This window comes from Maylandia zebra, linkage group LG6 (assembly GCF_041146795.1).
Source record: "Maylandia zebra isolate NMK-2024a linkage group LG6, Mzebra_GT3a, whole genome shotgun sequence".
Classification (NCBI taxonomy): Eukaryota; Metazoa; Chordata; class Actinopteri; order Cichliformes; family Cichlidae; genus Maylandia; species Maylandia zebra.
In genome coordinates, this window is record NC_135172.1 from 44,642,763 (window position 1) to 44,669,886 (window position 27,124).

At 48.4% G+C, this 27,124-nt stretch overlaps 1 protein-coding gene across 6 annotated transcripts in view; it reads left to right on the forward strand.

Annotated features, from left to right (window-relative positions):
• The first annotated feature begins 11,971 nt into the window (after window positions 1-11,971).
• The window catches only part of LOC101465644 (mechanosensitive cation channel TMEM63B), a 28,355-nt gene continuing 13,202 nt past the window's right edge, over window positions 11,972-27,124 (forward strand). Inside the window, exons 1-4 of one of the 6 annotated variants that reach the window (XM_076885332.1) lie at window positions 11,972-12,271; window positions 19,204-19,425; window positions 23,483-23,562; window positions 25,483-25,521. In XM_076885332.1, the coding sequence (XP_076741447.1) occupies window positions 19,231-19,425; window positions 23,483-23,562; window positions 25,483-25,521 (314 nt within the window). In that variant the 5' untranslated portion in view covers window positions 11,972-12,271; window positions 19,204-19,230. Of the gene's footprint in view, window positions 12,272-15,651; window positions 19,046-19,203; window positions 19,426-23,482; window positions 23,563-25,482; window positions 25,522-26,041; window positions 26,081-27,124 lie in introns of those variants that run through there. The other 5 variants (XM_076885330.1, XM_076885329.1, XM_076885328.1 and 2 more) reach the window with 5 other exon arrangements.

Sequence of the window (27,124 nt, forward strand, 5' to 3'; positions counted from 1 at the left end):
CAAAACTCCAGACATCCAGAGGCCCCCAGAACACAAGAGACCAAGGAAGACCAACAGAGGGGCAGCTGCGCCACTGTCCCGGAAAGAGCTGAGGAGAGTCCCAGATGAGGGCTCACTCAGCAGCCGCGGAGCAGAAGCCAGGGGGAGTTGCAGTGATGCGCCCGTGAGCTCCGCCGGCAGCCAGCTGCGCCTGAGTGACCGAGCCCCAGGCCGAGAGGCCGGGGGCACCCCACCTCCGAAGTGGCCCGAGCGAGCCCCAGGCTCCAGGCCCCGATAAGCGGCCGCCAAGGAGTGAGCCGGTGTGTACCTGGACGCCCATCCCCAGACACAAAGAACCACCAACGCACCGACACCTGAGGGAGTCCGCCACTGGCAGGGGAAGTGGTGGTAGGGGGAGATAGGCCTCCAAACCTTGGAGGGCCTGAGATGTCCCCAGAGAGGTGGCGCCTGACACCCAACCTGACATATAGACACAGACATACAGGCACACACAGACACAAACATCCATTCCCACCCTCATGCTCTCATATGCACTTACTCCACACTCAACCAACATGGAGACAGACATAAAGAGACGTTGTACACACGATCACACTCCCCAAGCGTACTCTACAAACCGGGTCTAGGTACCCTTGCCCCTGGAGGGGGGAACTGCACCAGACCCAGGTGGTGTTTCCCTTTTCCCTGCGGTGGGGGGAGGCAGACCGCCCCGACTCCGCAGCAGCAGGAAGGCTCCACACTCCAGACCGCAGTCGGACGGCCAACTCCTCCTCCTAGCCCCCCCGCTCCAGCAGGCCGCAGAGAATGGGGGTGAGAGAAGACTCCAAACCTCCCTCCACCCGCTCATTGTAGTGTTGATGCATGTGTGTTCTAACGTGCATTTAAAACCCAGGAGGGCTTGGAGCTACCTGCCAGAGAGCAGCAGGTAAGCGCATGGTCCCTCCTGCTAGCCCTCAATGTCTACGTGTATTTAAAATTGAGAGGTGGGCAACGACGCCAGGGGTGGGGTGTACACCCTGATGGTACTTTGGACTCCGTGTATCGTGCCCACCCCCAAGATCCTATATGTATGTGTAATGAGAGTGTGAGTAATGTGAATGTCTAAGTTGTGGGATAAAATTGAGGCAGAGGCAGCCAGAAGGGGACAGGGGGGGTAGCCTCCTCTGCACCCTGGTGACATACCCCTACTCCAAGGCCCTGCATGTGTGGGTGGTTGTGGTGGAGCGGGAAGAGGGAGGCAGCTGGAGATGGGGAGGGAAGGAAGGGAGGGGCAAGTGACCCCTCCCTGGGGCCAGCTCCCCCGCTGACCCCAGTAGGCACCCCCATACTCCGCGACCCGCCAGGGAAAGGGGGCCCAGGCCCATCCAGACCGGGCCCAGTGCAGCAGCGCCGCCCGGCCCCACAGAGCCCGGGACAGTCCACCCAACCCCACCACAGAGAAAACTGCACCCACCCCACCATCCACTCATCTTCCAGACTACATAAGACAATAAACACCCAGGCTGAGATCTTCCTCCACCTCTCCTGTATCTCCCCCTCCTGCAGAGGCAGCTCCTGAGGAGAGGAAAGCTCCTGCAAGATGTGACAATCTCCCCCACCAGTTGAAGAGCCCCCCAGGTGGCTCGACGCACCGGCGGCACCCTGCTCCAGGGCTGGGCCCCCATGCACCCACCCGCCCACAACCCCGGCAACACACCAACCAGGACCCAAGCCCCCGAGGCCCAGCCCGGGCCCCAGCCCAGAGACGGAGCGCCCCCAGAACCTCACGCCCATCCCGGACCCACCCAGGGGCAGCCAGGCTACCAGGTCAGTAACCCACGTCCGTCAGCACAGACCCTCCCCTAGCCCCGCTGCACGCAGCCGCGAGGAAACAGTCACCGGAGAGCCAACAGAGCCCCTAACCGGACATGACCGCTACCCCGGGTTGAGCCCCCCAAGGAAGATGCCTCCGGGGAACCCCCCGACGCCCTAAGCCTGTCCCTACCCCCACACCAATCACAACAGTGAAGGCGGGACCAAACTATGACCCCCCACCCCCACTAGGTGATGGAGCTGATCAAAGGAGCCCAGAGCAATTGATCTGATGTGGTGGCAGAGGCTGTATCAAGACTAATGTAATCTAATAGATAATTTCTATATTGGTTAGAATTAAGATTATTTTTATATTTCCAGTTCATGAGGACTGTTTTCTTGGCTATGCATAGGGCAGTGAAAACCATATGGGCTATATTCTTTTCTGAAGTGACATTATCTAAGCTGCCCAACAAACACACTAAGGGGGAAGTTGGAATGTTACATTTCAGACACTTCGATAAGTCTTCACATATCTCGCGCCAAAACTTCTGAACTGGTGGACAGAACCAAAGAGCGTGGATATAATTGTCCGGTGAATTGGTTTGGCAGTGTGAGCAGTTGTTGGTAGACGTAAAGCCCATCTTGAACATCCGATGACCTGTACAGTGCACTCTATGTAGTATTTTGTATTGAATTAATTGAAGACTGGGATTTCTAATTAGATGAAAGGTTTTTAAGCAAATCTGAGACCAGAAGTTTAGGTCTAAGTTAACTGATAAATCCGCTTCCCATTTTGCAATAGGAAGTGATATTGATTCATCTGTTTTAGAAAGCATTCTGTATATTTTGGATAGTAATTTGGGGGGTTTAAGAGTAAGAAATTGAACCACACTTGGTGGTGTTTGTAGTTCAACTTGACCGTTCTACACGGTGCATTTCAAGGTCCTGTACCCATCCGTCAGTAAACTGTACCTGGGCTTGTTGCAGTGACCTGAAGTTACTAAACTTCATGAGTGTATGCACTCACTCCAAGAACCGTGTAATTATAAATATGAGTGTGGTGAAAGTTGGGCAGCACGCTAACGTCTTTTGTCCCTCTGTGTGCTCGTGAGGGTCTGACCCTTTCACTCCTTTGATTTTTTCCTCGTATCTTTTCTTTGACTTTTCATCAAGTCTGTCTTTGTACGGACCGGCATTGTTCTCCTTCGTTTTGTACATACCTTTTTGGGGGGCAAAGAAAAAGCAAGAATTTATTGGAACCGAAGAATGAACGTTTTGCGGTGCTGCAAATGCTTGCATTTGATGCGGTACTTGGATTGTTTTGCCACGAGTTCCCGGCATGCAATGCGCGAAAGTCACGTGGTCTGTCAATCTCTATACAAATGCAGGCCATTTACCATTTAAGACTCATTTATTGAGATTGTCTTTTACTTAGATCTGTGCTGTGTTGAGACAGCGCCGGTCTCTGCGATTGTTTTGGTCCTGGTAGAGATCACGCTGAGATGTTTCCATGTTTTACACAATCCTTTTATTACCGTTATTCTTACAGATGCATGTGGAGATCAGCACACTGCAGTCCTATGCTGAAGGCTGACCTAAAGAACACAACAGTTACAGTCTCTCTCCCTAGTAACTGGATCCTTGTGTTTAGTTAAGCTCCGCCTTTGTGCCCAAGGAACGTTTATTTCTCTGTTTTAGTTCGAGTTACTCGTTTTCGGTCGGGTGTAGATATCTCCTGACTAAATAAAGATTCTTGAACTGATTACGGTGTCTCGCTGTGTTGCCTGGGTTCTGCACTTGAGCCCTTCATCATTTGTTTGCTAAACTGTCAGTTGTGGTCATCTTCCTGATGCACTGCATCCGTCTCCGCCCAACTTCTATCCACTTAGCGTGCAGTCTCAGGGTGCTGGACCTCGGGTGAAAGGAGTTTCCTGGTTATGATGTCAGTGGCTTCTATCTTCTCCTTTGGTCAGCTGATTATCCCAGCAGGGTGCCTGATCACCAGATCTTGTTCTTCCTGTTCAGCTGACTCCTCAGGACTTGCCTGACCCTCTGCAGGTACTTGGTGGTTGCAGCTTTCCTAGCGACCTCTTCATGGTTCCCCTTTGCCTGTGGGATTCCCAGGTTCTTGTGGCTGCCCTCTATGTCTGCAATGTTGCCCTCTGGTACTTTAATCCCCTCTGTCACGGTACTGGATCTGTGACCCAGTACGTGTAATTCTGATTAAAGTTTTATTTTCTCCCCAACCAATCACAGCAGATGGCCCCGCCCCTCCCTGAGCCTGGTTCTGCTGCAGGTTTCTTCCTGTTAAAAGGGAGTTTTTCCTTCCCACTGTCGCCAAAGTGCTGCTCATAGGGGGTCATATGATTGTTGGGTTTTCTCTGTATGGATTACTGTCGGGTCCACACACAGAGTATCATGACAGCTTTAAATCAGAAGTACTTGACTCCCTGGCATAATTCTCAAACAGGTACCTTAAAGCTGGGGAAACTGACCCTCGCCAGCCTACAGTGAAACACAGTGATGTGGAAATCTTCACCTTCTGCTGTGGAAATCCAAATCACATCACAAGCCCCTGTCAGTCGAGCTGGCGCTGATCACAAGAGCCAACTTTCATCATAAGTGTCTTTATGTCCGTCCAAATTGGGATTTCCTGTTGGTGACCTGGCTGAACACTGGTGAGCATCTCCATTGTCCAGCACACCGTTTCTTTGTTGGTACATCAAAGCCATAGCTGGACTGGCCATTGGCCCGGTGGGCCAATGGCCAGTCCAGGTGGGCCGATGGTGATTTTCTGTTTTTATGGGCCGATGGGTTTTGTCTTTTTTTTTTTTTTTTTTTCGTTTTTTCCCGTAATGGTATAAACACTGAAAGGTGGTGGATTGGCCAGATGCTGGGAGATGTGTAAAAATAACTCAGTTGTTTGGCTATTGCGGAGCTTCCACAGATTCAGTAACATTAGCAAGTGGTGGAAGCAGCAGGTGCAACACGCTGGCAGGTGGATGACGGAAAGGCAGGAGGAGCAGAGACCCGAGGCGGTGAACCGAACTTCAGGTAAGAAGTTATGACCTGCAGTCTCTCTGGGTCAGATATAAACCAAGTTTAGTTTATTTTAGTTATGCTGACTTTTTACAGTCAGTTAAAATAACTCGTACTGCGTACTAGCTAGCATGATGGAGCTTCTATACTGCTGGGCGGGTGCTATGATGTTACTGATGTTGAACTTGTTTTATCTTATTTTATTCATAAGGTTAGTTAGTAGAGTTTCCAACCGTCCCGTAAAAAACGGAATCGTCTCGTATTCAGAGAAAATATTACGCGTTTGGTGTGAAAAGAAACACAGTTTGTCTGGATTTATTCTGTCTTTGCTGCACAGCTGCCTCTTCTTCTCTCATTCTCCCCCCTCCCTCTCCCATTTCTACTTCAATCATGAAACTGATCAATGATCAGCTGATCGGCTCTCTTGTTTATTTATCGCCCACTTTGCGCCAGAAAGAGGAAACCAGCGGATGTCGCGCTAAACAACAGCAGCACGTTTAAGCTTGATCAGCTGTTGTTAGAATTTATTTAATATTAATTTCTAGTATCAGCTGATGTTTGCTGGAGCCACAGCTGTAAAGCTGCTGGTCATGATGTGGGTTTGGATATGTGGTGAGAGGGAAACATGAAGATGAAACCAGGAGATGTCCTTACTGAATCCTCAGAGCTGAACAGGTGATGGAGAAACAGGTTTACCTTTTAGGTGACATGGATGAGTTGAAGTTATGAACTGTTTCTGAGAGACAAATAACACCAGGATCCTTTTCTAAGCAGCTGACAGCTGGTAACTGTGCAGGGGCGGGTCTAGCAAAGTTTTGCCAGGGGGCCAGGTAGGGCATTAACAGGGAGAGGGGGGCACAAAGAAATACTTTTCTTTCTTATTTTCCATTTAAAATTTCTCGCTTTTAATAAATAATAATCAGAATCTTACAACAAACGTTTTCATCTGATGTAAAATGTATAGAAATCATACATTGTACATGGTAATTTTTTTGAGGGTCCCATCATAATTTCTTCAGAAGTAGCTAAGTACTGTATATGATGCCAGTATTTTCTCACATTTTCTAGATACTGTACCAGTGCTGTGTGTAAAATGCCATCAAAAAGTGTTAGATGTTAGAAAGAATATTTTGCCCTGCCATGCTGTTTATTGATGTGGAAAATGAATGGTTTATGAAAATATATCTAAATCTGTCATCAGTAATCAGTAATGATCATGTCTCACCTCTAGTCTTCTCTGTCTTAATTTCAGGTTTTCACCATGTGTTGTAGATAGTTCAGGTTAACTCGACCAACAGTCTACTTTCAGGTACTGTTTAGAATACCAGAATAGGCAGGATGGTGTAGGTCTAAGTTTATTAGACTGATACATATACCAACAAGACAGCGTACATCACTGTGACCAGGCACGTGCAGGGGGGGCTTGAGCACCCGCCCCTTTCCTGATGGGTGCCCAAAGTGCCCGTTTGTTGAGGCAACTTTTTAAAAAAGCGGAGTCCTGTCTGTGCCCCTCAACAATAATATTTAACTATTAATCACAGTTTTGCTAAATAAAAGGATCTGGCTTGCATCAGTCACATGATCACATTTAACCAATGATCGCCCTTGACGGCAGAACGCGCTGGTTACGAGCCGGGAACGAGCTCACAAAGAACACGCGCATATTTTGCGGTCCGGAGCTGCAGAGAAACACGAGTTAACTCAGAGACACAGACTGATGCGACACAACCAGTAAGTAGGTGTACAGCGCACACTGTAGTGTGTAGCACACAGGAGTATCAGCTTATTGCAAAGCTTCTTCAAGCTGCTGCCGTCGGGGAGGAGACTGCGGAGTCTCCAGGCCAGGACCAGCAGGCTGAAGGACAGCTTCATCCATCAGGCTGTCAGGAAGCTTAACTCCCTCCCGATTCTGCCCCCTCTCCCCTCTCTCCTCCACGGTCTCACTGAACTCTGTCACTCACACACAAACACTCACTCTCTGACTCACTCACTGGCCTGCACCAGTTACCAGTCACTTTGTGGAGCATTGGACTGCCATTACCTCATAAGACTTTGTTGTTACACTTTCTCTTACCGTACATTACTAAATCTCCATTTGCACTATTTGCCTATTTGCACTACTCTGCCTGGTTTACACTCAATGTCACTTACCCATTATATTGTATATTGTATAGCTTTCTTGTTATATGTACAATTGTATTTATTTAAATTTTTACTTTTTAATTATTTTACTTGCATTTTTAATCACTTTTATATTTAAATATATTTAAATGTTCATTTGCTATTTATCTAGGGATTGAGAGTAACGCAATTTCTATTCTCTGTATGTCCTGTACATGTGGCAGAATCGACAAATAAAGTTGACTTTGACTTTGACTTTGACTTTATTACGTACACGTTGGTAAGCTGTCTTGTTGCAACTGACGAACTGAAACAAACGAGCGTGCTGTGTGTGCAACAGCGCGACAAACATTACCTGTCCTTTTATTAACTGCACAAGTAGTGCTGGTCACAGCTGCTGGCTACCTGTGTAAGGCTGTCATGGGTCTGTAGCTCTGTCACCGTTTTAGGGAACATATTTAGTTTGAAAGTAAGTTTCCGGGCTTTTCCTGCCTTTCTGGAGGGATTATATTTCACTAAAAAACGATCTAATATGCATGTCCACATAATTATGCATTATTATAATTATAATATATTAAAAAACACGCTGTATTTTAAAGAACATACATTAAGAAGCTGATTATATTAGATTTATATTTTAAATAAGACAAAAGTTGGATTTTACAGCAGTAAAATTATTGTATCTCTACAGTTTAAAGATGTAATAAGCTTTGCCCTGCACAGAGTGGATAGTGAAACACATGGAATCATCATAAATACATTATTTCATATTTATTACTTCCCCCTCCTCATTGCTTTATTATTGTAGCTCTAGTAATAAATAATAATGTAAGGATTCTGGATCAGCACAGTGATGCCCATAGTATATACAGTATTCTGAAGAAGGTCTAAAATGTCACTGTGTGTGCATGTGTGTTTTATTTAGCTGGATTTAAAAAAATATTACTCATGATATAATATTGTGCAGACATGGCTGGTAAGGACATGAGGAGGAAACAGTAGGAGCTGTGTGAGGCTACTAAAGGCAGGGCTATAACATTTTTCTGTCATCATTTTATTTTAGATTAAGTGCTGGAGTTGTTAGGTGTGGATAATTAGATTATAGTTTATTGCAATAGCAAGTTGTGCCTTGTTCTCAGATAGACAGCAAGTGGAGAGTGATATATGAAATGATGGAAGGAAGGAAGAAGAGAAGCAAAGAGTGATTCACAGGCAGAGCCTAAATTATTTCTCACAGTTTTTGTTGCCTTATGGTTCCAAGCCCTGTCACCAATCTTTGCATTTTGTTATTATCTCATGACACTTGTTTAATCAGCTCCCATCTCTCCTGTGGACTTTTTACTGTCTACAGTCTCAGATCAACACAGCCCTCCAGCACTATCAGCAGCAGGAGCAGCAGAAGCCCCTCAACAGCAACATTGTACCCATCAGGCTCCGTTTGCTTCGCCTCACAGCAGTGATATATTATGATGCGATCCCATATTAGATTCTTGAGGAATGTGTGTTGTTGTTATTCAGCCTGGTTCGATGTGCCCCTTTTTAACTTTGAGCACCCGCCCCTTTAAACCTCTCTGCACGGCCCTGCCTGTGACAACAGCGTTTGTTTTCATTCAAAGGCTTCATGGTTTTTCCTATAATACCTGGTGGGCCGGTCTCTAGTCAAAATGCCCGGGACGATTTTTTGCCCCAGTCCAGCCCTGATCAAAGCTGATACCTGTTTGAGCGGCTGGCACAGGAGCAATATTTAAGGAAGACTATAATCTCACAGACTGGGCCGTACATTCGACCTGCGGTTGTCATCCGGTGTTCAAGTTTATAATCTGACCATAACTTGTTCCCCCAGCACACACACACATTATCTCAGTACTGAAGACCTTACCATCATGTTCAATACTTGCTCCTCAGTTATGGACGCCATTGCGCCGTATAAACTAAAGAAGCCCAGACCTGAACAGTCACCCTGCATCAAACACATCACTAAGGTCTTAGACGGGAATGCAGTAAATCAAAAAGGAGGTAGAAGCGGGACAAGCTTCAAGTCTCTTTTGAAATCCTGAAAAATAAACTTGTAAATATCAGGAATATGTGAAGTTCAAAGATTTTCAAACAAACAAACAAAAAAAACAACAACACTGTAATGTTTCTAGCATTTTTAGCTATTTCCTTAAGTGTCCCTTGGAGATAAATAAAGTCTTTCTGATTCTGATTTCTAGAAAATCAGCAGTGCTCAGTGTTACTCATACAGACACCTTCTAGTGTCAGTTTGACCCTGGAGATACTGGGGTGCATAAAGAGAAGGACGCCAGGACTCTCTGCGTCGTACAGGATGCTTCTGCTGTCAAATGTGAAGATCTCCTAGAATTTACTGTTATTTAGATTTAATCCTTAACTAATGATTGTTCGAATAGATAAAGATTTGATTTTATCCATTTCATGTTTATGGTGACAAATGTGTCTGAGGCAGGGGCGATTTTAGCCCATTTTCAAAATGAATCACAGCACCCCCAAAGATTTCTTCCTTTTTTGACAATATTTGCTGTTTGTGTGACACACTACTAAAAATATAAAAACATACAGTACGTACTTGAGATGGAACATTTTAACAACAAAAGTATAGATAACCCCCCCCCCCCCCCCCCTCCCAAAGTGGTTTGTTCCAGCTCTCCCCTGCTCTGGCTCTTGTGCTGCCAGAGCGATGGTGGCTGAGACGCAGCAGAGCGGAGGTGGAAGCGCCTGCCTTAAAACAGGACATATTAGCTGCATTTAACCTTCAGTTACTCTTTATATAGTTGGTAGGAGTCAGAACATGTTTCTGTTTACCTGAAAAACATTACACCAGGTAACCTGCAGTGTTGGAAACGTGTTTCCTGACGATGTTTGCTGCCCTACAATCCGTCCTGCTCTGTTGTAAAATCAGCCACATTTCACCGTCACGTTGCTCCCATTGAAATGTATACAGCCTGTTTAAAATCTAGCCTGCTGTTGTTACCACTGTCCTGTTAGAAATACTAACTAGCTAACTGACTGAATGCCCATTAACCTTAGAACACCTTGTGTGTGTGTGTGTGTGTGTGTGTGTGTGTGTGTGTGTGTGTCTGTGTGTGTGTGTGTGTGTGTGTGTGTGTGTGTGTGTGTGTCTGTGTGTGTGTGTGTGTGTGTGTGTGTGTGTGTGTGTGTGTGTGTGTACAGAGACAGCCAGGTTCATAATGGATATGAGGAATTTTTTTCAAAAAAAGGAGCCACATCAGGTAAAAGTGTAAAATCAAGAATAATGTTGGATCAGTGTTTCAATGTTTATGTCCTTTATCAGATGTACACGTGGTTTGGTTATTTGCCTTTTGGCTGAAAGTACACTGAGAGAGGACTTTTTTCATTAGTGATCTTAATAGAATTTTTTCATATTAATGTAATTTTTTATCTAATTGAATCTATTTGTGTATGATTGTCAGTCCAAAGAGGGAACGTGAGGAGAAAGTACGAGGTCAGGAAGAACCAGGTAAGCAAACAGACAGACAGCAGTGACAGGCAGAAACTGTGAAACTGACAAAGAGAAAAAACCTGATTTTACTCACAGTCTGGAAGTTGTGTCCTCCCTGTATTAAAGCTGCTGTACAGAGTCTGCTAAACAAACTGGGCTGAAACATTTTGAGCCTCTTTAACAACATTCCAACATAACATTATCATTGATCGGGGAGATTAAAATTAATGATATATTTGTATGTGGTTCAGCCACAACTCTACTAAAACCTCAGCCAGTAACAGGTCGGCCAACCTTTGGACCGTCCAGTTGTCTGTATGACTGCCGCAGTACGTGCATCACATGTGCTCACTATCAGAAAGAGCCAAACAGCCCTGGTGGAGCGAGCAGCTGTAAAGAGAAGCAGATGCTCTGTTTCTACAAATGTTTTAAGCTTGTTTCAAAGATTCTGTACTGCAGCTTTAAATGTTTTCCAAAAGCACACACACACTTATCAGTGTTTCTCACACTTGTTACAGTGTGGACCACCTGAGAAAAGGTCAAGCTCTCCCAAGCACCAAAGCATGAAAGTCATAAATCTTACAACACAAAATTATTATTATTAAATTAGTATCTGCAGTAAAGATTTTTTCATACATTTTATTCATTCTACCACAGGCAAAGTTGCCTCTATTTTTATAGTTTTTATTAATATTTTGTAATAATTTATTCTGTTTTGGGAGTGTTTTTTATGTGTCTGTATTATATTACACACACACTTTAAAAGTGAATCTCTGTCCAAAAAATGCTCTCAGTTTACTTCTTACTCACTGTGAGCATCATTCATTATTCTCCCAGTAATTAAGGTCAGGATATGTATTTATTTTATTCCAATCCATTCTTCTTTTGCAGCATTTAAATAACCTTGATCAGATTTGATGGTTTTGTTACAGACTTTTCAAAAAAGTGTTTTGCTTTTCTTTCACAAATGTGGGATTAAATTGTTAAAATGCACAAAACAGTGATGTCATGTTTTGTGACGAGGACCCAGGCACAGAGAGACTTGATGAATTTAAGAATCTTATGATTTAACAAAGAAATTTGCAGACTTGCACTGAGAGGGTAAAATTATGATGACTGATAACGGAGATGAAGACAACAGACGATGAGGACAAGGAGGAACAGGGGCTTAAATGCACCAAGGAGACAGTCAGAGGGAACTCGGGACAACATTTAAGGATGCAGGGACTGACAGAGACGGGTTTATCTTGCCTGGCTGGGCAGCTCTCTGGGTGCTCAGCACCCCCAAAGCTCTGATCCTAGAGTCGCCCCTGGTCTGAGGTCTGCTGTGAGTCGGTGTTTCTCTTTCCTTCACACATCTGCTTGCACTGTCTCATAAATGTAATATTTGCTGTGCTGAGGTTTTGTTTCTCGTCTTTATCTGTGAGTGAAACCAGAGAAAAGTCTGAAAAATAAAAGCAGCGAGCGCTCTTATTTTGAAGGGCGGGTGTTGTCGCCCTCTGTCGGCGCCGAGTGGAAGCGCCGCCCCTCCTCCTCCTCCTCCCGTTTCTATTCCCGGACAGACCGCCTCCATTTTAGCACCGACAGCCGGCGGAGCAGCAGCGGCTGTCAGCGGACCGTGAGGCCAGCGGAGAGGCGCGCTGCTGCGGTGGGACTGTGGCTGTGACCCGGCGAGAGGAGCCGCTCCTTCGGCTGCTTTGAGCTGTTTGCGGGATGAAGGCTCGGCGGAGGGCCGGAGCGGCGGATCTGTGAGGATTTAACGGCTGTGCTGCTTCCTGCGGAGAAATCTACCCTGAGAGGAGCGGAGAGGAGGAGCAGGAGGAGGAGGCCGAGCTGCAGGTACCGGCTTTGTTCTAATCGGGATAATTGATCATGAGGCGGCTTTGTTTGATGTGCTGGGCGGCTCGCGCAGGCCGCTGCTGCCCGGACAGCATCCATCCGGCTCGGTGTCTGGGGGTGGGGTGGGTGGTGCTGGTGGAGGAGGTGGAGGTGGTTATATAACGTGTGCGCAGAGGACGCCAGGCGTCGGTCCCGGTGGGGCCCTGGCAGAGCTCAGAGCCTGGTTTCGGGCTTTGTGTCCGGGAGCTGCGGGGCTCTGAGGCCGGACTGCAGGTGCACCTGGCCCGCCGCTCCATCCGGGCCGCAAACCGGAGACAAACGAGGTCAGAGAGCCGCAGTCCGCCGGAGGAGCTGCTGCCAACGGCCCGATATCCACCAATCAATAAATGTGGTAATCGATCAGCCTCCGGACGATCGGGCAGGCCCGGCTCTTTGTGCTGATCGGGAGGAGGATGATGGGCCGCTCGATGAGGAAGCTGCGGGGGCATCTCTTCCAGAATTTTCTCCCATTTTATGAAAGCAGAGAGGAGCTTGAACACAGCCTGCAGAGGTTTGATGAAGTGCTGAGAGCACCTCCTCCTGCTCCTCCTGCTCCTCACAGTCAAACACAAATAATAAAACCCCCAGTTTGGTCTGAACCTTCAGACCTGAGTGTTACTGTAGTGTTGATGTGGTAATACTTCAGCCTTCAGTGTTGGCCGTGCAGATGTTCCAGGTGTTCTTCAGACTGACCGGAAGAATAAACCCCTCTCCTTGTTTCTTCCCGAGGAGAGTGATGGGGAGTTGGTGAGGTTTCAGGAAACATGCGCGTTTGAGCAGCTCAGGAACAAGTGGCGGTGAAACCAAAGTTCCAGAAACACGTGTGTTTGTGGTTCATCAGACTGGAGCAGCCGGGTCTTGGCGAGCTGACTACGTGGACCCCTCCACAGTCCTCCTGCTGAGGCACGGAGGTCAGGGGAGGAACATAAACTAGACTAACGACGAGTCTGAAACTCAGAAACACTCAGATACGACGTTCAATCTGAGAAAGGTTAACTTAAAAGATCAAAAAGGCATTTTAATCACATCCTGCAGTAACGATGCTGTGTTACCAACATCACACGTTAGACTGATGAATGCTGACTTATGAATGATGCGCGCTAAAATAACTAAACAATAAATCATCCAGTTATTTCCTCCTGCTGGTCTGAAGTCAGCAGTGAGCCCGGACCTCCCTGTCGCCTCCTCCAGCCCAGTCAGGACCCCTCACCCAGGAGGCGGCAGCCTTAGCCGTCTCCTTCCGATGTGGAGGAGCAGCGGCTCTGCTCCGAGCACCTCCATAAGGACTCCTCGGCCTATCGCTAAGGAGGAGCTCGTCCTTTGTTCAAAGAAAGCTCATTTCCACCACTTGTACCTGCGATCTCGTTCTAATCAGGACTAGATTACAGATTTATGGCGCTTCTCAACAATGATGCGCCACCTGGTGGCAGATGGCTGCGTAGCATCTACGACAATAATTTACCGTCTTTGGGGATCGATTAAAATGTTACCGATGAGATTAAACGACCAGTGAGTCTGGGACCGAGCAGTGACAGCGACAAGTAGGCGCGTCCCTAATGGAGACGATGCTGCAGCGTTCAGACTCCACAAACTTTGGAGGAGCAGGAGGAGGCCAGAGGAGGAGCAGGAGGAGGAGGTGTTTGTTGCTCAGTTGCAGCTGTGAGGCATTCAGGCGTCCTCAGAAACTGTGTTTAATGTTTTGGCGTACGTGTGCAGAAAGTGAAGGTCACACTTCACAGGCTGTTAGCAGGTTACCGTGGAAACATCACCTGTCTGCTCTGCTGCATGTTTTTTTTTTTCACCTGCTCTTATTGTGAAGGGTCAGGCAGAACAGGGGAGGAGCACACAGGTGTCACGGGCTGCTGTGCGCTCAGCTTGCAGCTGATTGGTTCCCAGGTCGGGCGCTCTGCTGGTGGCCGTTGATGTTGTCGACAGGTCCGATGGGCCTCGCCGTGATGTCACACAGGGGTCCGAGGGCTCTGCGGCAGCCTGATACCTCCAGGTTCACCGTGCTCACTTTTATCATTTGCCCAGAAAAACATCTGCTTCCAGACGCCGTCACATGATCAGTGGGGCCGCTTGTTTTGCTGCGTGGACGACCTCCCGACAGACGACACCAGTGCAGGATCTCTGAGAGCGCAACACTTCCTGTCAGCCTCTGAACCATAGGAGCTTAATCTGAACCACGCACGTGCTCAGCTGTTATCTGAGGGCCGCAGACGCCGGCGAGTTCTGATCTCGCCCTGATAGACGAGTCACAGGCCGTGAGGTGGGGGTCACAGGGCGTTCCTCTGAAGTCTCAGCTGCAGGAAGCTCTCAGTGACCTGCAGTTCCTCTGACGTCCAGCAGAGGCAGCAGTGAGTTCGTCCTCATAGACTCCATGTTAAAATAAACACGTTTACATCCTGATACTCAAGCTGTTTAAATGATGTTAAAGCTTGCTCTGTCAGGGGCGGGGCCTCTGCCTGACAGGTGGATGGTGACACAGGTGGCTGTAGCTGCCGGAGTATGTTAATGACATCATCTGACCAATAATATGGCTTCCATTTAATTCTGATTTTAATTGGATGGGGTGGGCGGGGATCATGGCTGCCACAAGTCTACAAGCTAGCGGGTGACATCACAATGTTGTGCAGTCTGTGGGATACTCACAGCCGTCTGTGGGCCTCGCCAGGACGTGGCGGCTGTTTTACGGCCCGGCGGGATGGTCGGGTGGATGTTGTTGAGTTGGAGAGAAGCAGGATTATGCCTAAGCACACTGGAATGAGAGGGAATAATTCATGAATGGTAAGCATCACGTCAGGGAAAACGTGTCACTTCCTGCCTGTGGACAGTTTGAAGAAAGGACGTGGTCAAAAATCAGCTGACTGATATTTCCTGTCCAGGCCTGACTTCCTGTTTAAAGACAGAGGCCGTGACCCACTCGGACCTGTTACTGTGATCCGGGTAAAACCAGAGCTGCCCGCCAGTCTGAGGCGCCTTTGGAGAACCAGACCGCCGTGTGCTTCGGTAACGTGTGGCTCCAACTCTGCGGCGCCTCACGGGAATGTCTGCTCGCTGACGTCGTCACACACCTGTCTGCAGGTGAAAATCGTACCGTCGCTGTTAAAACTGCAGCGCCTCCTCAGAGGTCGGGTCCTCTTTAGAATAGAATAGAAGTATCCTATATTGTCAATGAGTGGGAGCACAGTGACGGGCAGGTGGAGCGGGCAGGTGGAGCGGGCAGGTGGAGTGGGCAGGTGGAGCGGGCAGGTTCACACAGAAATAAAGAATAAACATGAGAGACTGTAGGGCGTTTCGATGTAACGATATAAAAACATCTATCGTTTGTTTCGTGGTGTCGCAAAATAAACTGTTTGCGGTAATATTTTTCATGTTCTGATGTCCCTGTAGTTATTATTCATTTCTTAAAGTTCTCTCTTTCTCTTAGATTTAATATAAACACTACGGACGCACAAGCGCCTGTTTTTATGCGTCGTCGTTAGCAACAACGATGATAAGACCATCGCGTGTCCGCTTGTTTATTTTCCACATAAACCTTTCACAATAAAGCTCAAGATCCTGTTGAGACTTTTCAAAATAAACCGAATCACATGAAAGATGCAGAGTGTTTACAGATGAGAAGTAAAAAAGAGCCGCCAGGTGCTCTAAAATAAACCGTAGACTCAAACGTTAGAACAGGCTTTTCCCCGCAGCACGCCGTGTGATAAATACTCACAAAGAAACGGCGCCGTTACAACTTATGTCTAAAAATGTATCGTTTCATGCATCGTTAAAACACTCGACTCCAGGAATTTACAGAAAATGTTAAATTTTTGTGATTTATATCGTTATCACCTGAGCGTGTCACCTGAAGGTGAGATGTTTCTTTCCTTTCTCCATTGTGGAGACGTCTGCAGCTACATGTCTGCTCCTGTGGCTCTGTGAGGGGAAATGAGGGTGGACAGAATAACATGAACAGGAACGCTCTCTCAGAGTGTGTGTGAAGCTGATGCTGGAGGTCAGTGTGTGTCTGCACCTCCAAACCTGCCGCACATCCTTCATCATCGTCAGCCTGAGCTCACACGAGTGGACCATCACAGCTTCAATGACACAGAATTCCTTTGTGTTATTGAAGCTATGATGCAGCCCATAATATTCGTGCTCTCCTTGTTTTTGTAGCTCTGTAAAAAAAGCATCAGAGCACGCCTGGTGCACCTGAGGGTGAAATGTGAGCGCGAGGACGCCGTCAGACTGAAACTAAACAGGAGACAGAACGTGACAGCGCACCTGTGAGGATAGAAAACCAACGTGTGTGTGTGTGTGTGTGTGAGAGACCAGAGTCGACCCCCCCACACACACACACAGCTGGAGGAGGATGGTGGGGGGACAGACCCACAGGATTGGCTGTAATCAGGTCTGATGCAGGAGCTGTTTTACCCCGGCGGGTGGAGGCAGAGGTGGTGTTTTTGGGTGGATGTCTTCTGCACTGCAGCTCTGATGGAGGCTTCAGATGAGTCATGCTGCTGCTGCATCACCATGGCAACAGAGAGGAGGGAGGGAAGGAGGGGGGTCTCTGAGTGACGCTGCACCGGAGGAATTTTCCAGATCAGACCGTCACCGCACGCGCTCAGAGCAGCAGCAGAGCCAGCGCCTCCTGCAGGCTGCAGATGTCACTGCAGGTTCTGGATCTGATCCAAGCCGGAGCGGAGGGTCTCAGGGAAAACTCGGAAACTCGTCCTGGAAGCAGAGTGTGCACTAAAAACACATTCACAGCCAATCACAGCTGATCACGCTGCAGACACATCCGTGCGTGCTCAGCTCTTCGGACTGAAGCGGCGTGCGTTACTCAGGCTGGGAGCGCAGCAGTGTGGAGCGTTTTACTGCCTTTAACGTGTTGTTGTTCTACGCCCGTCTTTGGGGTTGTAAACGTCAGGCGCGGTGGACAGGAAGTTGGAAAGCTCTGGAAAAGATGCCGTGTGATTGGTTCAGTTTATTTCAGAACCTTCTGGATGAATTGTCATGAAAATGTTCTCAGAGGTGCACTTTTAGGGCGGGGACTCGATTTTAAGTCTTTCTCCTGGAAAGTCGACTCAGAGTTCCTCCTGTTTGTCTTTTCTGAGGACTTCCTGTTACATCCTGTTCGGGAGCATCAGGAGCCGCTGAGGGGGAAAGCTGCTCTGACTCATCAGGTGCTCTCATGTGTGCGTGAAGCACGTTCAGATTCCCGGTTCAGTGGCACTAACTCGTCTGCTTTTACTTCACTTTGACCTGAGGTCGCCCGGTCAGACCCGGCTTCCTCTGACCCAGGTCACCTGACAGGAAGAGCTTTTATTGTCGACACCCCGCCCCTGGGTCAGCCCTGGCCTGGGTCTGAGTGAGGGGTACCGGATGAAACGAGTTTCAGTCCTGTCCGAGGACCTCGACGCGTCTCTGCTGGAGCTCGCTGTTTGTAATGGGGCCTCTGATTGGATGTGACTCGTCCCGCCCCTCACAGCAGACCGTTTCCAGGTCAGCAGTGAAATCACGCTGGCCCGCCTTTGTTTCCCAGCTCTGTGATGTAACTGTGACATCATCAGCGACAGCGCCCTCATTGAGCCGTAAAATCTAGGCCAGGACTGCAGTCAAGGTAACCATAGCAACGGGATCAGTAGGCTAAGCTGTGACGCTGCTGGGGCATGCTGGGAAATGTAGTGAGCTCTGCCAGCTTCTCTCGTCAGTGTGCTGAAGGTAATGATGAGTAAATACGAGTGGGTGTGTGTGAGCGACACACACCTGCGGTCACCTGCAGCATCACTTCTTGATTTTTCTGGCTGAAATGTTTTTTGCTCCCAGTGTCTGACTCTGCTCCAACAGCTGTAATGTGTGAAGGAGGACACCGAGCCGTGTCACTTCCTCCGTTTGAAGCTTTAATGAGTTTAAACGTGTGTGTGTGTGTGTGTGTGTGTGTGTGTGTTCAGCCCGTTGAACCACTGCTGCTGATCTCATCGGGACACGGTAACAGAGCAGATTTCCGATCTCGGGCCGTCGCTGGCTCAGTGACATAACTGTGATCAGCAGAGACTCGTGTGAACCTTTCACAGAAACGTTTGTGCACGTGTGGAAGCGAGGCCCGACGGATAAAAGCTTAAAATCCCATTAGCTGGTCCAGGATCAGTGCAGGTGAAGTGACGGAGGAGGACTCCATCATGAGGTCGGCCTGCAGAGAGCTCCTGATACTTTAACCTTCTGTGGTCACGGTAACAACCAAACTACTGTAAATAATACAAATTATAACAGACAGCTCGTTATAAAAGTCCGAGTACATCACACACACGAAATATCAAACAGGCTGTAACCGCTGCACCGTGTGCTGTGCATCGAGTGGAGGCGTACAGGCAGGAAGGGCTTCCTGTGTCGTTCAGAGGTGCATTATGGGTAATGTCTGTGACTGGCCAGCACCTCACGGAGTGGGGGTGAGGTGTTGTCCACCATTGTACTTATCTTGGACAACATCCGCCTCTCTGACACCACCCTAAGGGTTTCCAGCTCCACCCCCACAACATTACTGAGCTTGTGATCAGTCTGAGTCGTTGCATCACGTGACATCACGGGTACTCTGACTCATCCAACCACCACAGAGTGACCCGAAAACCTCTGAAGATGGAGGTCTGTGTGCAGAGGGTGCCGAGGAAGGGGAGAGGGCGGTCCCCTGGTGGTGGCGTGAGGCGGTCCTCTGAAAGCTGAATGAATAAAATCCCACCGAGTTTACCAGAGGTCAGATTTGTTTACCGTGTGTTAAAACAGCTGTTAGATCTGACGGTCCGTACTGAGCATGCTCGCATGCAGGTCAACCGTCTCATCTCAGGCGGTCATGTGGCTCCTCCTCCCTCATGAGAGCAAGCGTTTCACATCTCTTCTCTTTTCTCCCTCAGGTTCTCTGCGAGGATGTGGCAGTGAGCATGCTCAGAGCCCTGATCGTTACCATGGCGATTACCAGCAGCCACGCGTGCAGCGGTCAGGAGAACTGCTCGGCCGATGGCGACGGCGAGTACAAAGACTACTGTTACTCGGCCCGCATCCGCAGCACCGTGCTGCAGGGGCTGCCCTTCGGCGGCGTGCCCACCGTGCTCGCCCTCGACTTCATGTGCTTCCTGGTGAGTTGCCGCCGCAGACACGGAGGATAAACACGCCTCCCTTTTTGTCCTCGCATCACTGGCGTTAGGCGTGAACACACACGCTCACACGTGACAGAACACTGTCATCCAAAGTGTGTGAACATCACAGATCAGCTGGAGGGCTTCCTGACATGGTGGTGTCAGTGACCTTTGAACTCTAACTGAGAGCAGCATGCAGGATTTTTCCGTTAGAAGTCTGATGTTCAAGGTTCAAGGTCCTTTATTTGTCACATGCATAGTTATACAAGTATAACACACAGTGAAATGTAGCCTGACACGCTCCTCGACATGTGCAAAAAAACTGGGGGGGGTGTAGAGGAAAAACATTATTTATATATATATATATATATATATATATATATATATACATACATACATTGGGTGAATGTGCAGTAGTAGCAGCAAGCAGGTGAATTCTGTACATTAATATGAATAGACATCTGACTATTTTACAGGATAGACAATATAAACATATTTAAAATTAAAGGAATTTGAAATGTACATTGTGCCTTGGTTTAGTGTCTGGAAGAGTCCTGTCTCAGTCAATTATAGATGATGTGAGAGGGCGGGTGTGTGTGTTTAGGGCACGGATGGCTTGGGGATAGAAGCTCCTCTTGAGTCTCTCTGTCCTTGCCCAGAAGATGCGGAACCTTCTACCAGATTGCAGAAGTTGGAACAGTTTGTTGCCAGGATGGGACGGGTCCTTCAGTATCTGCTCTAGTCCGGCATCTCCTGGTGTAGGTGTCCTGAAGCGGGGGGAGAGCAATCCTGCAGCAGCGTTCTGCTGTACGGATCACTCTCTGGAGAGCTTTTTGGTCCTTCACACAGCTGTTCCCAAACCACGATGTCATGTTCTGTGTGAGGATGCTCTCCACAGCGCCTGTATAGAAAGTCCTGAGGATCTTTGGAGAGACCCTGAACTTCCTCAGTTGTCGTAGGTGATACAGGCGCTGCCTAGCCTTTTTGGTCTGGACCTGAATGTGGGCAGCCCATGTCAGGTCTGAGGAGATGTGGACACCAAGATACTTGAAGGACTGCACCCTCTCCACTGGAGCTCCATTGATGATGATGGGCTTGTAGTCTCTGTGCTGACCCCTTCTGAAGTCCACCACCAGCTCCTTGGTCTTGCTGACGTTCAGCTGGAGGTGGTTGTCCTGGCACCACGATGCCAGATTCTTCACTTCATCCATGTAGGCCGCCTCATCGTTGTTGGAGATGGCACCCAACACCACTGTGTCGTCAGCAAACTTCACAATGGTGTTGGAGCCATGGGTGGCCACACAGTCTGAAGTGTAGAGGGAGTAGAGCAGTGGCGAGAGGACACATCCCTGAGGTGCTCCTGTGTTGATGGTGATGCTGTTGGAGAAGCACCTGCCCACCCTCACCACCTGAGTTCTGCCAGTGAGGAAGTCCAACACCCATGCACACAGACGGCTGTTAAGTCCCAGATCCCTCAGCTTTGTGAACAGTCTGCAGGGCACTATTGTGTTAAACGCTGAACTGTAATCAACAAACAGCATTCGCACATAGTTACCCTGTTTCTTGTCCACGTGGCTGAGAGTGGTGTGTAGGACGTGGGCGATGGCATCCTCTGTGGATCTGTTGGATCTGTAGGCGAACTGCAGCGGATCTGTGGTGTCTGGGATGGGGGAGGAGATGATGTTCTTCAGCAGCCTCTCAAACACCTTCATTACTACCGAGGTCAGTGCAACTGGCCGGTAATCGTTCAGGGATGAGGGTTTGCTGTTCTTGGGCACAGGGATGATGGTGGATCTTTTGAAGCATGTGGGGACCACAGACTTCGCCAGGGACTCGTTGAAGATGTAAGTGAACACACCTGCTAGCTGGTCAGCACAGCAGCGCAGCAGACGGCCGGTGATGCCGTCTGGCCCCGCCGCTTTCCTTGTGTTCACTGATGTGAAATTTCTGCTTTTTTTTCCCCGGAAATTTCGTGGCTCAAGAGTTGGGAGTTCGTCTTGTAATCGGAAGGTTGCCGGTTCGAGCCCCGGCTCCGACAGTCTCGGTCGTTGTGTCCTTGGGAAAGACACTTCACCCGTTGCCTACTGGTGGTGGTCAGAGGGCCCGGTGGCGCCAGTGTCCAGCAGCCTCGCCTCTGTCAGTGCGCCCCAGGGCGGCTGTGGCTACAATCAGAATCAGAATCAGAATCAGAATACTTTATTGATCCCTGGGGGAAATTATTTTTTGTTACAGTGCTCCATTTTAAACCAACATTAAGACAAGACAGACAATATGCTAACTAAGAATAGTACAATATATACATATATATACATACATACATACATAAGTCACTTATAAATAAATAGCTGGAAAAGAAACATGTGTAGTTGTAGCAGCAAACAGTGTGTTAAGTGGATGCGTTGTACAGGGAGATGGCCACAGGCAGGAATGATTTCCTGTGTCGTTCAGTGGTGCTTTTCGGTAATCTCAGTCTCTCACTGAACGAGCTCCTGTGACTGACCAACATGTCATGGAGTGGGTGGGAGGTGTTATCCAACATTGTCTTTATCTTGGACAGCATCCGCCTCTCCGACACCACCTTGAGGGAGTCCAGCTCCATCCCCACAACATTGCTGGCCTTACGGATCCGTTTATTAAGTCTGTTGGCATCTGCGACCCTCAGCCTGCTCCCCCAGCATGCAACAGCATAGAGGATCGCACTGGCCACAACAGACTCATAGAAAATCCTCAGCATTTTCTGGCAGATGTTGAAGGACCTCAGTCGCCTCAAAAAATAGAGACGACTCTGGCCCTTCCTGTAAAGTGCTGTGGTGTTTTTAGCCCAGTCCAGTTTATTGTCAATGTGTACTCCAAGGTATTTATAGTCCTCCACAATGTCAACACTGACCCCCTGGATTGAAACAGGGGTCAAGTGTTTCCTGGTCTTCCTGAAGTCCACGATCAGTTCCTTGGTCTTTGCCACGTTGAGCTGCAGATGATTCTGCTCACACCACGTGACAAAGGAATCGACCACAGCCCGGTACTCTGTCTCATCATCCCTGCTGATGCATCCAACCACCGCAGAGTCATCAGAAGACTCATGTGAAGAGAGAGGCTGGCACAGTGGTGTGGCTCTGGATTCCAGGCTGACTGCAGGTGAGGTTGTGGGGGTGGGAGCAGACACTGTGGTGTCGAATCTATTGAAAAACAGATTCAACTCGTCGGCTCTATTCTCACCTCCCTCAGCTCCCCTGCTGTTGGTTGGCCTGAATCCAGTGATGGTCTTCATGCCCCTCCACACCTCTCTCATGCTGTTCTGCTGGAGTTTCCACTCCAGCTTCCTCCTGTAATTGTCCTTAGCCTCTCTGATCTTGTCCTTTAGTAACACCTGGATCTTCCTCACCTCCTCTTTGTTGCCCCCTCTGAAAGCCCTCTTCTTGTTGTTGAGGAGGGCTTTGATGTCCTTAGTCACCCACGGCTTGTTATTTGGGTAACAATGAACAGTCTGAGCTGGAACAATGGAGTCGGTGCAGAAAGTTATGTAGCCTGTGATACACTCAGTAAGCCCATTGATGTCCTCGGCGTGAGGCTCACAGAGTGTTTCCCAGTCGGTCACCTCGAAACAGCCCTGTAGTTCTGCTAAGGCCTCCTCTGACCACCTCCTAACAGTCCTGGTGGTCACAGGTTCCCTCCTCACAATTGGCACATAGCGGGGGGTGAGGTGAATCAGGTTATGATCTGACCTACCAAGTGGGGGGAGGGAGGAGGAGCTGTATGCATCCTTGACGTTAGCATACAGTAGGTCTAAAGTTTTCTCTCCCCTGGTGGGACAGTCCACATATTGTTTGAATGTTGGTGTATTGTCCAGTGATACATGGTTGAAGTCACCCGAGATCACAATAAAGGCACTCGGGTGCTGAGTCTGTAGCCGAGCTATGGCAGAGTGGATAATGTAGCTGCCATCACCAGTGTGTGAATGTGTGGATGTGGTATAAAGTGTTTTGGGGTCCTTAGGGACTAAGTAAAGCGCTATACAAATACAGGCCATTTACCATTTTTCCTTCCTCTTCCTCCTCAGGTGCTCCTCTTCGTCTTTTCCATTTTACGGAAGGTTGCGTGGGATTATGGCCGCCTGGCGCTGGTCACCGACGCTGACAGGTAAATGAAGGTTAATCAGTCTGTAAACGTTCTTCATCACAGAGCTGGACCACAGCTTCACGGGCTTAATCCGTCACACGGGGTGCCGGAGACGTCCAGGAAGCTGAGTCTTTTTTTTGTGTGACGAATAAACATGTGCAGGCCTGAGGTGAGACAGGAAGAATTGGAAGCTGAGAGATGGATCGTTCTGATGTGTGAACCAAAGACAGTTTAGAATCTGTCTGTTTTTAGGTTTCCTACATTGAAATCAGTGAGCTGTTATATTAACCCGAGAATCAGTGAAGCTCTGCAGACAGGAGGCGCTCACACACAGTTTGGCTGCTTTAAAGCCACATTTGAATATGAATGTTGGGTCTGCGCTTCCACAGGACCCGCTGGTTTAGAAACGTATTCTCGTTAACGACAAAAACAAGACGAACATCTTTTACTTGCTGCAAGGGAGGCCCCGGCCAGTGTCTCAGGAAGCACTCTGAATCCAGACTGACCCCAAATCCGGCCTCCGCTTGCTGCCTTTTATTGGGAAAACAGTTTACACAATACACATCACAGCAAAAGCACCTCCCACCGTAAACCCCCAGATGGTTCTAAGACAAGGCACTCTGTGTGTGTGTGTGTGTGTGTGTGTAAACATCTGTATGCATGTGCAAGAACGTGTGTGTGTGTAAACATCTGTATGCATGTGCAAGAACGTGTGTGTGTGTAAACATCTGTATGCATGTGCAAGAACGTGTGTGTGTGTGTAAACATCTGTATGCATGTGCAAGAACGTGTGTGTGTGTGTGTAAACATCTGTATGCATGTGCAAGAACGTGTGTGTGTGTGTAAACATCTGTATGCATGTGCAAGAACGTGTGTGTGTGTGTGTGTAAACATCTGTATGCATGTGCAAGAACGTGTGTGTGTGTGTGTGTAAACATCTGTATGCACGTGCAAGAACGTGTGTGTGTGTGTAAACATCTGTATGCACGTGCAAGAACGTACGTGTGTGTGTGTGTAAACATCTGTATGCATGTGCAAGAACGTACGTGTGTGTGTGTGTAAACATCTGTATGCATGTGCAAGAACGTACGTGTGTGTGTGTGTAAACATCTGTATGCATGTGCAAGAACGTACGTGTGTGTGTGTGTAAACATCTGTATGCATGTGCAAGAACGTGTGTGTGTGCGTGCGTGCCTGACTTCCAACTGTTTCTAACAACATCCTTAGTCACAAAATGGTAATCTCCCCCACACCCAATATATGGTTCACTTCCTGTATTGGTTCACCGTGCACGACACAGTGAAGCCACAGAAGGGCAGGAAGCCGACCACACAAGAAACAGATCTGTCAGATAGGATGCATCTGCAGTAAAACCTCCCCCTGAGTGGCTGGAGAGGTGGTCGGAGACAAAGGAATGTCTTGATCCTATAGATTTGCACTCAGACTTACAAATTTAAGAAACACAATGACACATTTAACAATTTGACTTAACAATGAACAAGTAAAAACACGGTTCAAGTAACATGTCTACCCCCAACAAACACCGACAGTATTAAAGATGGACGTAGCCTCCAAGATCTGACAGGTGAAGCCTCCTTAAATCTGCGTTCTCACTAATATCCAGCAGGTGGCGACGCTGGTTGGGGAAAAAGTCTGACTATATAGAAGAAACTGAGCCTCCGACTCAGCGGGACTCTTCCTTGATTGGTTGACTCGATGCTCATTGGTTAACAGCGTGTTTTAGCAGTAAGATTAGGCGGCATTAGCAGAAAGCTTCAGCCCGAGGCTTCGCAGTGACATCATGGCGGCTGCGTCTATCTTTGAGCGTCCATGTGTAAACGCGGTGGTGGGCGTGATGCGCTCCTGCTGTGTGACCTGATCAGGGTTGTTTCCCTCTCACTGGCATCACCTCCTTGTTATTTTCTGTTTCCTCTCCCGAAGACTGAAGAAGCGTTTCAGCGACCTGGAGGAGCGGGAATAGTATGTTGTTGTTGCTTCCTCCCTGTTTGGTTTGTCTGCTAACCTCCTCTGGTTTGATTAACGGGCTCTCTGGTTGGTGCACTAACACCTCTTTTCTGCATTTCAGTCTGTGCTTGTTTGGGTTTCTGTATGGAAGGTTATTAGTGCCAACAGACTGCACAGATCTATCCGCAGCAGCCTGCTCGCTACATTTAAGCGTTTAATTATAAAAACATAACATTTGAACTGCTTGGCACTTGGTTGAACTGCAACACTTTAATCCTCCTGTTGTGTTTGTGTTTGTTTGGCTCAAAGTGGGCTTCCTATTTAGGCAAAATGGTTCATTGCCATGCGCCATATTATTAAGAAGAGATGGATCAGATTTCTCCCACGGGGCACATTGAACTGTGTCAGTGAGGCACTAATCGCCCTCCGCAGCACATGAACACTGTGTTTTTACAGCATTGAAATGGCTAATTATGCTACCTGCTGTGATGCTAACACCACTCCACGCTTCTCTCCATGTTTGTGTCAAACTCAGCCGAAGGCGCGACAGAGATAACTATGAGCCGGTGAAAAGGTAACGGCTACCCGCGTATGTGGACCCCTGTGACGTGCTAGCTAGATGACTCAGTAGCCCAACGTGCCGTAGCCACGCCCACGCTCAGAGTCGGCAGCTAAAACGATAATAACTGAAGACGTAAGAGCAAACGTAGTCGACGTTAAAGATGTCAGCACTACAGAACAGCCGATCATTATTGGGGTCACTGGTTGCCATGGTGATTCCCACCTTTGTGTAAACGTGGTGGTCCTGCAGTTCTGGACCCCGACTCTCTGAAGTTCTTGTGTGTTGTGATGTCAGCTGTTCTCCGTTTGGCTCTTAGTTTCGTGTTGTTGTCGTGTTCGAGTGCGTTAGTTCCCTCACATTCCTCCTGTGTGTTTCCCCGTGTCAGGTTTTTGTGTCTGACGTTCCCGAGTTATTGTCGCTTAGTTCCTGTTTTACTTTGTTAGTTGTCCCTGTTCTGTATTCAGTTTTACTTCCTGTCCTAGTATAAATGGCGCCGTCATCCTCTGTGCGTTTCCTTCTGTCGGCTGGATTTTTGTAACGCCGTTTACAGACTTCAGATCGCTGAACTTTCCCCCCGACTCTGCTGTTTAGTCCTTAACCTGCAAACTGTGACAGTGGAGGCAGAAACACGTAGAAACCGTTAAAGACGTGAGGTAGCAGGTCCGGTGGATCAAGTCTGGTTCCTGAGCGGTTTGAAGCTTGAAGTTCCTGCTGTACCGACCGCCACAGAGCTATTGTTGGATAGACGTGACTCAGATCTTTATTTGCGTTTCCAGCTGAGCCGACGGTTTGGCTCTAAGCCGTTTCTCCCAAATCCGTCAATTTGAACCCAGTGAAGGGTCGCCGCGATCGAGCGAGCGGGGTCGCCACCACAGCGGGGTCGCTGCTCAGTCGAGCGCGCGGGGTCACTGCGATCGAGCGAGCGGGGTCGCCGCGGGCGTGCCGATCCAGGTGAACCGTCGTCTGTGTTTAGTGTCTCGAAACTCATTTTCAAAGGAACTCTGGAGTCTTACCAGCTGTCACACACAGAGGTCAAAGGTCAGAGGGCCCCATACT